The sequence below is a fragment of the Melozone crissalis genome, unplaced genomic scaffold, assembly GCF_028551555.1.
Source record: "Melozone crissalis strain CALT ecotype California unplaced genomic scaffold, PUWL_Pcris_2 ptg000012l_1, whole genome shotgun sequence".
In the NCBI taxonomy this organism is placed as follows: domain Eukaryota; kingdom Metazoa; phylum Chordata; class Aves; order Passeriformes; family Passerellidae; genus Melozone; species Melozone crissalis.
The window spans coordinates 9,605,148-9,618,657 of record NW_026535790.1 but is presented as its reverse complement, the minus strand read 5'-3'; the positions used below and the strand labels follow the sequence as shown (position 1 = coordinate 9,618,657).

The following is a 13,510-nucleotide window of genomic DNA, read 5'->3' as shown; positions in this document are numbered from 1 at the left end:
TGACCTTCCTTTTTGTAACTCTTGTGTAACACGTTTGTTCAATGGCTATGGTATGTAAATTAATCCTACGTAAATACAGCCTGTGCTCTTAGTTTTTCCACTGCAACGTGATTCTTTTCTCAGGAGCCTTTGGCAAGGCAAAAAGGATAAATACCTTTTAAGAACAAAAAAAAAAACAGCCACATGAAAATGCATTGAAGTATTTTATGTAAAAAAAGAAACATTTTATATAACTTAACACACGATCAAGGATAGTTCTTCCTGTACTTAAACAGGAGAGCCTTGTCTTGTTTGTTCATCTTGCTCTTCAGAAAGCTGTCTTATTGTCTCCCTCAGCTTCTCTATTTCTTCTTCTTGCTGTCTCACCTTCTGCTGGAGGTTAGAAATAACCTGAAAATGAGAGTCAGTTTACTTCATTTATAGCTAAACAAGGATATAAAGCCTTATTGCCCTACTTGAATTGTGCTTGCAATCCACTACAGACACAGTGCAGCAGCACTCAGCTATTCTACATTCAAGTGACTATTACTTAAATCCATAAAGCAGTGGGGCATGGAAAGGAAAAATTAATTAGAAGAATCTGCAGATGTGATGAAAAGCTTTGAAAGCTTTTCTGACCTATAAAAATGCCTCTTAACTCTACAGTCTTCAGAAAGTTGCCTAAAGTTAATGACCAGCTATCTCATTGCAACGACACCAGAAATAATACAGTGCCCTAAATACTGTAATCAGAAAAAGAGTCTTAAGAGGAACGTGTGATTAAGTTCAAAGCCAAACACATGTAATGCAGGCAGGGATACAAAGGGCATTTTCTTTTTATGTTGCTTTAGGCTGGAAGGGTTGGGGTTGCTGGCACAAGTTACCTGGTCTGTGGTGTGGAAGAGTTCACTGTCCCGAAGCTGAGCCGCTGTGGGGCGTTCTGTAGCTCTTGGACTGGTGAGGAGTTTCACATACTTGGCCTGAGTGGGCCATTTCTTGTAGAAAGTGTGAGGAATTTGGCCAGTCCTTAAATGTGTAAGGACTTCTGTTCTTTCCATTTCTGTTCCAAATGGTTGGAAGAGTTCTAGCAGGACAACACCCAAGCTGTACATGTCTGACTGTTAATGGGGTGAAGAGAAAGTTCTGGGATAACTGCAGCTTTAACTTAGTGGGCTTCTTTTTCTTATAAAATCATTTTATGAAAAAGTTTCACAACAGTGAAGTTTCATGATTATAAGAAGAGCATCATGACACTTCTAAACACAAATTCAAATCTGTATATTATTTACTATGTTATCAACATAGCAAAAAAAAGTTTTGCTTTAACTGCAAACAAGAACGGAAAGTTGAAATCCATGTTTCAAGAAAAACACTAGGAGTGACAGTAGGAGGAATGTTTATGTATTTGCCAATTGAAAGGTTTGATTTATTTCTATTATCTAGCATGTTAATAGAGAAAAGAAGAAACAAAACAAAGTTCTCTACCTTGAAATCATAGTGAGATCCCTGCAGTTGTTCTGGTGAGGCATAGAGGCACGTCCCCACTCCTGAAGTATGTGTGAGTCCTTTGAAAGGCAATTGAGACTTAGCAAGTGTTGTTACCCTTGCAAGTAAGAGTTTAATGATTTTAATACCATAGAAACTTAAACACTGAAAGCCATGACACTTTCTTCTCTTACCATTTATCCGTTCTGTCTGAAACCCCTGGTCTGCATCATCCCAAAGAAGGTCTTTGCAGGCTAATCCAAAGTCACCTATTTTTACCTGATGATCTGATCCATGTAGAAAGATATTTCTAGGCTGCAAATGAAGACAGAATACAATTTAGAAACATGTCTATATAAAGAATTACAGAATTTCAGCTGTTTCAGAGTCTGTAAAATCCAGCGTTTCACAGGTATAAGATGACTAACATCTTTTAGTAGTGGGAGAGAAAAAATAGTTATTGCTGATACCAAATCATGTGTTAGCAACCCCATTTGGGCCAAAAAGCCACATATCTGGAACAAAGAAAAAAAGGAGGAAAAGCAAAACAGAAAAAAAACAAGATTTAGTGAAAATATTAAGTACATTTTTTTCCCCAACAGAAATTGGGAAATTTGCAGAACAGGAACAGGCAGAGTGGACAGTAAATTTGACCAACTGATGTAGCAGGAAGGATGACTAAATATCATTGAGCTAGACATAATACAACCCAAAATACACTTTTCTGTATGATAAGCAGCTGCAATATGCTACTTGGTTCTGAGAAGCTGCAAGGAAAAAAAAAAACCAAATTATGACAGACTTGAGAGCTCTGACTCAGAAAGCTGAAACAGTTTTTATCCATATATTTTGGTTTTAAGATCACGAAGAAGGAGAAACGCAAGCTTTATGTACCTAGAAAAATTCCCCACTTGTTCAGGTGGCACAAAGGAAATACTTGGTCTTTTATTAGTGTATAAAGGAGATGTGAATAGTTTAACAAGAGATGGGCAATCTCCATTCTTTTCCTTTATTCAGTGCAGATCAAACTTAAAAGATGCAGCACTGTTGAATAAGTTGCTAGGCTTCTCATATCCACTGAAGTAAAAACATATCCAAGACACCCACCCACTGGGCTTCTGTTCTCAGAAATTCACACACTGAAAGTCTTTCTTAGAATATTATCCCAGAAATTACAGTCTCTGCTAGGTATCTGCAAAATCACCATTAGAAGAATATATGGTGAAACCCATGAGAACTGGCTCAAACCAGGTCTGCAGTAACTGTATGGAATTGTGGAATTCTTTATGTAACTACCAGACTTTGGACAATAAGGCCAGGATGATGCTAAATGGGGAGGCAAAATGAAAAATTGTTCACCCTGGACCAGTTGACAGAAAAATGAAAATTAATCCAGAGTGAAGACTGTGTGATTTCAAGTAGTTCCAAGCTTCCATATGTGAAGTTTTAATAATCATGATTTCTTCATGCAGCTGCTGTATCAGATGCAGAAAACCTGAGTAGGAAGCAAAGTAGGAAAACACACATTCACTTCCTTGCTATTCAGGTCTATCAGTAAGCAAGCAACTAGAAGATATTTTCAAAAGCTAACTGTATGCAGTTAGCAAACTGAAGTGTAGTCAAGGGATTTTGTTAATTTTTGTAATTACCTAAAATATTCTTTTTTTAGGTAATTAAGTTGCTATCCTGGTTAAGGAAAGACTGAGACAAAAAAAAACCAACCTGACCATGCCCATTTCTGAAGGAAAATGGCTTCAAAGGAGAAAACACCTCCAGAGCTGAAAATCCACTTGTAAGTCAGTGTAACAGTAATATGCTGATAGTAAAGAAAGCATGGCACTGCTATAGAGGAGATGATGTATTTTCTCATATGTAACAACTAAATTCTTAAGAGCCCAGGTCATCTCTAATGCAACTGTGAAGCTGCTTTCATTCTCCCATAATGTAAATTGTCTTTGTTTTCTTCAACCTTAAATAATAATTTGATGAACTTACTTTAATGTCTCGATGCATCACTCCCATGCTGTGGATATAGCAAACTCCTTCCACTACCTCCTGGAAAATCTTCATTGTCCAAGGAAAATCCACGAGATGGTATGGACCTTAAAACAAATTATTTCACCTAGTTTTACTGAGTTATGTAAGATTATGGTGGTATTCTGGTTGAATTATGTTTATTATGCTGTGGAATCCATTTTTAAGAGAATGAGTGTGTTTAAATATGGATTTTGATATGCTTTTCTCAAGATATTATTTCTGAATCAGCCAAAAGTCACTAACATCAAAATTCCAAAAAGGGAAGGTCAGGGAACATGAGCATATATCCTTCTGAAAAGATTCTTCCAAACCCCATCAGACAGTTATTTGATTATGAATTTAGCAAACTTTTTACTTCCATGTAAGTCCTGACAGCGCATGAAAAATACAGTTCCAGATAACATCAAAATAATTTATGTAGCGACATGCTGTCTGTATTGCTTTGCACTCTTCTTGTTTTACTCCTAATCCTTCTGCTGCTGTGCTACCCTCTGAAATTCCTCAATCTCCTTTGGCTGTAGCTGTCCTAAATAAACTTAGCACCTCCTTGTTTTGACCATTTTCCACATTACTGTTTTATTAAACTACATTGTCTCCCTGCTGTAATGAGCCATATTTAACATGTCTTTTTGAACACTCACCATTTACTCACATTTGGATTTCCATCTCTTTGTGTCTAACCTATGATAATATTCACCTTTTCCATGAAAAGGTGTGAAAACAGCATTTTGCAAGCTCAAATGCCATCATAATTCTGCCATTTCCTGGAATATCATCATTTAGCTCATGAAAGCTAAAATATTATGATTACAGGAGAGATTAGTGGAAGTCAGCTGACAGTTTGCTGGTAAACCTGTCCCTATCAATGCAAACAACAGATTTACCTTAATAGTGATTAAAACCAAGATAAAACATTAATCACACATTTTGTTTTACAACCTGATGTGCATAAGCTGCTTTTTTACAACCACCCCAGAGGATGGAACAAGTCTCTACTGCTTTAAGAGCATTGGATTTGTTCTTCCAAATGTCAACAGTTGCTGACGACTGCTTGGTAGGAGGGCATGAAACCCCCTGGTCACTCAGAAAAAGTCAATGTTACATTCTTTAACCTATTACAAATTAACCTGTCTGGATCAAATGATATAATTGTATTTTCTCCAGCAGATAAATTAGCCTTTAACCAGCTTTCTGAGAAGCCCCAGATTCTGTCAATAAAAAACTCTGTTCCAAATAAGGAGCATTGCCCAGACACTGATCTCCCCTGGTAACAACTATGCCTCAGGCATTCAGTCATTCTTTTTTGAAGAGCTGTCTAAAACTCAGGAATTTCAATTTTTTTACCAACATCTATCATGCACAAATTCAATACAAGCTGCTATTCGATTAAGTGAATAAAGAATTTAATAAAGATCTGTATTATAAGCTGCTGAAGTAAAATAAAATTAGATAACTGCACTTCAAATTACAAAAAAAAAATTATATGCTTTACAATGAATTAGACAGTGATGAATCTTACTAGAAGTGTCCTCTGATCTCTTGTTACATCTTTTATTACGGTCAGCAATCCAGTCCCACAGGGATATTTCACACAACTGCATTTGTATATGAAGCATCAAGTGATACTCCACCTAACAGAAAAATAATTGCACATAATTTTACCATTGTAACATGAACAGTATTTCCTCAGTTATTTTCTTTAAAATAAATAAACCCAAAATTTATTAAACAAAAACAGGTACCAAAAGGACATCAAGTATAGTATTAATAATCTACTGCACTCAAGAAGCAGATGCAACAATGCTATCTAGTTTTGGGGAGTTTTTTTGCTTGTTTCTCAAATTTTAACAATTGTTATATGATAAATGCTAACAAAACTGCCAGATGTATCTTTGATATTCAAATTAGAGTTTGAAACCTTCTAGAAATACTAAACAGAGGTTTATTCCAGCTTAATCAATGTAAAATAGCAGAGAAAAAATCAACTTCTTGATACAGAATTTCATGGAATCACAGAATTGTTTAGGTTGGGAAAGGCCTTTGAGTCCAACTGTTTGATTTATTACCATAAATATACAGCTCAGTTTCTGGTAATGGACCAGTTCATCTGATAACCTGGACAACTCAAGCAGACACCTTTAAAACTGGGTTTCCTGCAAGAGGGAACTCCAAGTGATAGCAAAAGCTTGAAGCATTCCAGAGCTGGCTGTGTTACACAAAACATACCAGTGGTGTGGTATAAATGTCAACAAGGTTTTAGAAGCACAAGTGATTCCCTGCTCCAATCTGCTTTTATCTCCTTCCCATGTACTCCTACACTGCAGGGGCACACATGATACCAAAACACTTTCACCATCAATAGCTGCTTTACCTTTTGTTACTGAAAGCTAAAGATTTTCAGTTTTGATGAGGCTGTTTAAGTACTACTTTTTATTCATGCAGGTACTTTGAAAGGACTCAAGAGGCCTAACACATGGGAAGTTCCTCACAGATGCTGAGCTTTGCCAGCTCCTCTGGTCAGCTTCCTTGCAATGATGTTACCCACATAATAAAATTTGTCTGAACTCTTGGCTCTACTTGCAGTCATTCCATTCTTCTAAATTTATTGTTATAAACCATTCATTTTCTCTGTCTACTGAACTGCTTTAAAAACATCACCAAATTAGACAGCAGATAAGGATACTTAAGGAGAACTGTATTTACCTCAAAGTCTCCACAGAGTGCTACCTCATTTTTGGAGCATCCTTCAGAGCAGGACTTGCTTTCAGAGCTGGACTCACTTTCAGTGCTAGCACCTTGATCCAGACTGGAATGAGGTCCCCATGTTGAATGATTGTCCACATCACTTGATAAACTGTTATCACTATTTACAAAGCCTCCTTGTAGTTCTGTGGATAATTCACCTTTATTTGGTTTCTCACACTCTTTGCTATTGCTGTTTGTAAAGTCATTCCTCACATCCATATTCTGCACTGATTCTCTATGCACATTTTTAAGACTGGTACTGTCACAGGACTTCTTTTCTTGTGAGGTAAGGTCAGCAAAGATAATTGAACTATCACTTTCCACACTCTGGATGTGACAGTGATCACTGAAAACAACAAAGGCAGAGAAATCCAAATAAGTACACAGTTTCATACCATCTGTGATACACCATACTGATTTTTTTCCCCAACTGCAAAGAGCATTCCCAAGTAAGAGCTCAACTGCTTCTTCACATAAAACTCCAGGATTACACAACTTCAGTGCGGGCTCCAGCTGATTTAATCCTTTCTACCAGCAGGTATTATGGACAGCTGTCCCAGACAGCAATGGCTCAGATACACAGCTGAAGTTAAAGCTGAATTTTTTACCACTGAGATCAGTAATACTCACTTGCTATTCTTTTGCTCCAAAACCAGTGGCTGCAACTCCATTATTGTTTTACCTGTTGGATGCAAAGATAAATATGGTATTTCATAAAACAAAGAATGTATCCACATATTTACTAAAAATTACCATTTAAGCTAGAGCACCTCACTTAATTTAACTTTGTTACCTGTGGATAGCTCTAGATTATCTCTACTTCTGCTGCTGCAAAAGGGACTTGTTAAGTCTACTAAGAAGCTACCCTAACATGTAATTAGTTTATCTTTAAATGAAAAGAAAATATACATTGTACAAAGTCAATAAAAGGGTTGTACTGGGCTTTCATAGATATCTACTTAGACTTCATCTTTCAGAAGTCAGCCTGTTCAAAGCAAGGGTTTACAATGTATGGAATAACACACAGTTAAAGAAGCAGCTCCACAAGGCATCACCCTTCTCATCACACTGCTGCTGTTTTGAAGGTACTTGATATCTTGGAAATAATTGTCATTAAAATTGCATTTTTATATGAAAAAGCTGTTTCAGCACACAGGAGCAAATATAAAACATCAATCTTGTAGGACAAGGGAAACCATTAAGTACCACAGAAGCTATCTACAGATTTCATTATGCACTTCCATTACCACCATTAAATACTTGTGAAGGATCCTCAGCATTAAACAATTGCCTCCCTTGATTCTCTGGATCATTGGTTAAAAAGTTTTGCCTGTTTTATTCTACTGTTAACATCCTATGCACTTATGCATTTTCTTTTGTGCTTATGGCTGGCTAGGCAATAAGTCAGTGACTTGGAAAGCAATAAAGTTATACAGAGCATAACCAAACCTCCCACTAAGAGAGGATCAAAAGATTTAATTGCTAAAGGCATTCCAGGAAAGGACTAGAAAGGGACCAATGGATTAGGGTTACAAAGGGACCAAAGGACAGAGTGTGCAAAAAGCTGAGAACAAAGAACCCGAATAGAAAAACCAAGAAGAAGGTGTAAAATGAACACAAAAGTAGATAAATTCTCAGCAGTTACGGACAGTAGCTGATACACAAAAAAAATCCAATTCCTTTGTCAGTGCATAGTCAGGACTATGAAACACAATTCATCAAATTTAAAAAGTCTAACTTGGAAAGCAAAATAAAGAGGGTTTTTTTGTGGGGGTTATCATTAAAAGTATGTATTTCCAGGTTCTTTCAGTTTTTCTTAGATCTCTTCCAGATCCAAAGAGAAGCATACTGGGTTGTTTATTCTAGTGTTGCTACATCTCTGAGACTTCAAAACATAGTTGGAAATTTGTGGGTTTTTTGTCCTATTCATCACTTTCCCCCAATATCTGAGGCAGCTCATACCTCAGCATTCATCCTTCTCCTCATCAACTCACCACTTCTTGCATTAAAAGGTTTTCACTGCATTTCACTGACCTTCACACAACTTTAAATTCCTCCTCATATATTACCACAGGTAAAGCTGATATTTTCACAGTTCCAAATTAATCACTAAGTAACAGATAAATTATTTGGTAAGGAGGGACTGAATGCACAGAAGGACCTGGTGGTCACCTGTAATTTCCCTTTCTTTTAGTTCTTTTAAGGAGGGGGAAAAAAACAGTCATTTTATCAGAGAAGTAATGCTCTCCTGAAAATAGCAGTACAGAGGTTGTAAGATGCAAGCAAGAATTACACAATGAGCTGTACTTTCCTTTTGGATGTACTGTTTGCACTTGCTCCATCCAAGCAGTGTGATAGCCTACAATATTGGGATGCTGCAGCCCAGCCAGCACTTTGACTTCTCGGAGCACCTAAAAAGACCAAAAACCCACAGTGTGACACTCCTTTATTTTGTGTGCTTAGTGAACACAAAAGGTAACAAAAAGTAAGTTTCTTAGAGAGAAAAAGCAGATTAAATTGTTACAGTTACAGGAAAAAAGTGAAAGCTTTAAAACAAATTGATTTCCATCATTGCAGAGATTACCAAATTCAAGTAATTAAACAGTTCTTTTAATGGACTTCAATGTGTCTCATTTAGTTTTTTCTACTAGGTACTGATAGGCTCAAACCCTTGGAAATTCAGAATGCATAAAAACTTGTATTAGCTTCATTAATAAACTAGAACACAATAAGCTACAGAGGAGTTAAAACAGGGACAAAACACAGGAAGAAGAATACCTTCATGCAATCTCTTCTTGTAGCCTTCTTAATTTTGATTTTTTTAATAGCATAGAACTGACCATCTAACTTGTTTCTGACCTGAAAACAATTGCAATAGGAGAAAATTAGATGTTAATGTGCTTAGATTAATTCAATCCTTTTGAACCCACTATTTTCTAAAATTTTACTTCTGCACCCCACTCCTATGGAATATCACCTGTATCAGGGAATTAAACTGGGATTAGGCCCCTGCTGTCATACAGGGATACTGATAGGTCCTGATAATAGCTTAACAAGTCCTCAATAAATATGTGAGACCCCATTTGTCATTTCCACATGGCACATACCTCATGGGGAACCTTGGGCTGCCCATACACTACAAGTACTTAGCACAATTCAACATTGGCTTGGACAGTTTATGCTCATTTTTTAAAAGCAGCCACAACTGAAGCATTGGGGAGTGCAGGCCAATCACTTCTGATGCTGTGTAGAGTCAATATATCATAATAATTCACTTGTCAAATAAGGAGCTTTCATTCACTTTAAAAGGGTCAAAATACACAAAGTAAAACATCTGATATATCCTGCTTCTGGCAAACAAAACTAATTGCAACTGAGCAGCTTTTGAAATGAAACACCAACTTTCTTCTAAGGTACAGATTTGCACCTCTTCTATTCAAGAAACATTTGGCAGTACAGCTAAAAGAATAACTACAAATTCCAATAAAAAACTAGATATAAACAGAGTAGTTTTATTTGGGAGGTAAAGAATACCTTGTATACTTTGCCATATCCTCCACTTCCTAGCCTTGCAACCTCCTCAAATTCATTCAAGTATCGTGAAGTCTGTGCTTCAAAAAGAACTTCTTTTTCCCTAATTGAGAAAAGTTAGGCTGCATTAAACTAAATTACAACTTACAAGTAAGATACAGCTGTACACATGCCAAAAATATTATTCATGTTATGGAAAGAAGAGGAAAGTACTTTCACATTACCATAGTGAACCAGCCTGAGTTTCAGTAAATACTGAAAACCAGCAGACTGAAGAGCATGCACATGTGCTACAAATCCATACTCTGTTTGAACAGAAGTGTTCAGATTATTTCTTTTACATTGATGCCTGATAAATCTTGTTTTCCTAAACAGTGACACTGACTGCAAGATTTGTTTTGAAGAACGAATTGTCACCACATCATTTTGAGAATTTGGAAAAACCTTTACCATTTTTTTCTGTTTCACAGCCAAATATGAAATGTAGTATTAATTAAATTCAGAGTGGAGCAAAGAACTTTAAGGAAGGAGTCAATTTAGTATTTCTACATGCTTTGAATACATACCCAATTGCAAGAGCCTCTCCGTTATCAAGTTCCTATGAAACAACAAAATCCAACATAAAAACATGCCATGTAAAAAGAATAACAGGTCTGCTGTGCCAGTGGCATGGGCAGCTTCATCAGAACAGAAACTGCAACCTCCTTGGAAGGAAAAGAGGTTCTGACAGCAATTCACATGCTGCAGAAAGCTTCTGCAAATTCAAGTATTATTACCCCACTGGTAATCTGTTAACATCTCTCTGCTGGAGAGATTACTGCCCTTTTAGAGTTCTGCTGGCAAACAGGATAAAATGTGGGCTCTAAAATGTGCTTAAAACAAAATTAACTAGCTTAGTTCAAGCAGCAAGATAAGCAAACAGGTCTGATTCAGCCTGAAGTGCAAGCACACAAACTACACCCTCCACTAATATAAATATGAGAGTGTTAGCAACACCTTGCCTTTGTTTATAAACATTTTAAATTATTACTCTTTAACAAGGTACAAAATATTGATGGCTTCAAAAACTGGTTTGCACCTACAGAACCAGAGCATGCCATTCCAAAGAGCTAAGGAGTTATTTTGTATAATTATTAAAAAGACCCAATCCAATATGAGAAGAATCCCTAAACAAAAGCTCCTTACTGCAGAGGTTGCCAAAGCCATGTAACAAAGCTTACCCCTTTAAGCACTTGTTGATTAGCTGCTTTCATCAATTCAGTAATGGCTCTGTTGTGCTGCAGTCTTATAGTACTAAATTCATCACAAAAGACAAAAGGGGAGAGTAACCCTGTTCTTGTGAAAGTCTGACGAAGAACTGCACAAAGGAATAGAGAAAAGACAGAAAAATATTAAATAAAGCCATCCAATAAGGCCATGTAAAGTTTTTAAACATGAAATCTTATTTGAAAGATAACATGACTGAAAAACTGAATAATCCCTCCTACTCTAGGGCTGTTCCTGTGCCCTTAGCAATTTAAACTAATTCAAACCAAAGTAGAGCTGCTCAATAGGAATCCCTTCATAAAATACAATTATTTGTTGTGTTCAAAGGTCACAACTGCATCTCCTCTGCCTCCTCACCTCAGCAGATGAGTTAAACAAACACTTTCATTTTCTTCACTTACATTTTACTTTTGGACTGATTTTGATCAGTGAAAAGAAAAAAATCAAAGCAGGTTCACAATTATGAGGATGGATTTATAATCAGAAGTGGTAATGTCAAGATTTTCTAATTTCCATCCAAACTTGTGCACATACTCATAATAGAGAACGAAGTCACTCCCTTACACCACTTCATCTTTTTCATATGGAGTAAAACAACTCTGGCAAACAAACCCTCAGAAATGCTGGAGATGGGTGCAACTGTGATGCTATAAATGGCATAAGTTTAACTATGAAAAACACATTAGATTTTATTTTCTACAGTCAGGTAAAGTAAGGACAAAACCCTTGGATATGCTTTCTTAAATGTACTAAGTATATGCCTAAATGAACAAAATAGCCATGGTAAGTGGCTATTAGTCATATACCAAGAAGGTATTTTAAAAAATGTGAATTCCTTGAATGATATCAAGAGACTTTATGGCAAAATAAAGAACTTGTAAAGGTATTTACTCAGATTTTTACAGAATATAATTTTGAAATATTTAGTGAAGACTCTACTGCAACTACTTCTTGATAAATATTTTATTAAATTCCTCTTCTACCAGCATTTTTAGATTACATATAACAGTAATATAATTTACCCTGCTACCCTTCTCATGATGCAACTCACACGATCTAGCTGAAACAGAACTGTCTGATCCTTACATCTACAGCAATATTCTGTTACTGTTTTCAAAAATAAGACAAGGTGCCATTGCCAATTTAGTTGATTTAAGTTATTCATCCTCTTCACAGAATCATTCTTGTCCCAGCGGGATGAAAACTACAGCTTGTATTGGTATTACACTGTAACTCTACACAGAAGGGTCTGGTACACACTGCAGTGAGGCAGTTTGAGAGACACGAATGAACTCCTCTTACTGACTTCGGAACAAACCCCTGGAGTGAACGGGGTTGTGTGTGTACATGTGGCAGAGATGCTCCAGCAGTGACACAAGCAGCAGCTGGTTCTGGATGGTCGAAGTGAACTTCACAAATTTTTGCGACCCGTTTGCAACTCGCAGCTCCGCCGGCACATCCGAATCTGGAAGAGGACAGTCAGGGGAATGAACTTTGGCCTCAGTACACACCCATTTACCTAAACATGAAAACAATGTACAGCCACACAGCTTCATCACAACCCCGGCTCACAGACGCAGCACCAGAGCTGCCAACTGAGCGAGTAGCTTTAAGAGGCCAATTAGGAACATAATTAATGTTTTTAAGTGTGCACGGAAAGCAGCTACCTGGGGAGGCCGAGGCGCGCCAGCCCGAGGCAGGGGGAGCTCGCACGGCGGCCTCAGGGCAGGGCGCTGCTGAGGGCCTGCCCGCTCTTGCATCACCCCCGCGCCTCAGAGCGCTGGGCAAGGACGGGAAGAGGAAGGCGACGGTTCCATGCTCCTTCCCTCCCTGCCGGCCGGGGGAAAGGAGTGATTTCCCCGCTCACCCACAGGGCTGCCGCCGGCCCCGCTTACCGTCAAAGCGCGGCTCCGGGCTCTCCTCAGGGAACTCGATGGCGGGCACCGGCGCCCGCATGGCCGCAGCCCTCCCGCCCCTCATCACATGCCGGGCGCCGGGATCCCATCCGCTGCGGCCGGCGGGGCCCGCCCGGCCCGCCGTGGGCGGCTCCGGGGGCCGGGCCAGCGTTTATGGCCGCTCTTTGAGCGCGGAGAGATAAAACATGGATAGAGGGATAGACCTGAGAGGGGAACCTTCGGCCCGAGAGGCGGGGACGACCGGGCAGGAGCTCGTACCCAAGGTCTGCGGCGGGGAGCGGAGCGTCCCCTCCCCTCCGCACGGGGACCGGCACCGCCCGCAGCCCGCGTGAGCCCCGCGCCCGAACCGGGGGTCGCCGAGCCCCCTCTAGCGGCTCCCGGCCGCGGCACAGGGGCGGTGCCGGTCCCCGTGTGACCCGGAGGCGCTCGCTGCTCCCCCCGCCGCCGCCGCCGCCTCCTCTCCTCCCCCCGCCCGCCTGCCCGGCCGGCGCCGGGCCCCGGATGCAAGAGGCCGGCGGAGGGACGTCATTGTTCCCCGACGGACTGTAACA

General features: G+C 39.1%; 1 protein-coding gene across 1 annotated transcript; it reads right to left on the bottom strand.

Annotated features, from left to right (window-relative positions):
- Nucleotides 1-190: 190 nt before the first annotated feature.
- Nucleotides 191-13,488, bottom strand: EIF2AK1 (eukaryotic translation initiation factor 2 alpha kinase 1). Its single transcript, XM_054271025.1, is given in 18 exon segments — nucleotides 191-390; nucleotides 864-1,097; nucleotides 1,465-1,544; nucleotides 1,659-1,779; nucleotides 3,460-3,566; nucleotides 5,021-5,132; nucleotides 6,205-6,592; nucleotides 6,877-6,930; nucleotides 8,560-8,657; nucleotides 9,025-9,105; nucleotides 9,781-9,880; nucleotides 10,344-10,375; nucleotides 10,998-11,134; nucleotides 12,350-12,508; nucleotides 12,939-13,023; nucleotides 13,026-13,150; nucleotides 13,153-13,434; nucleotides 13,437-13,488. Coding segments are annotated over 18 exon segments (2,370 nt in total). The 3' UTR covers nucleotides 191-267.
- Between the last annotated feature and the right edge of the window lie 22 nt (nucleotides 13,489-13,510).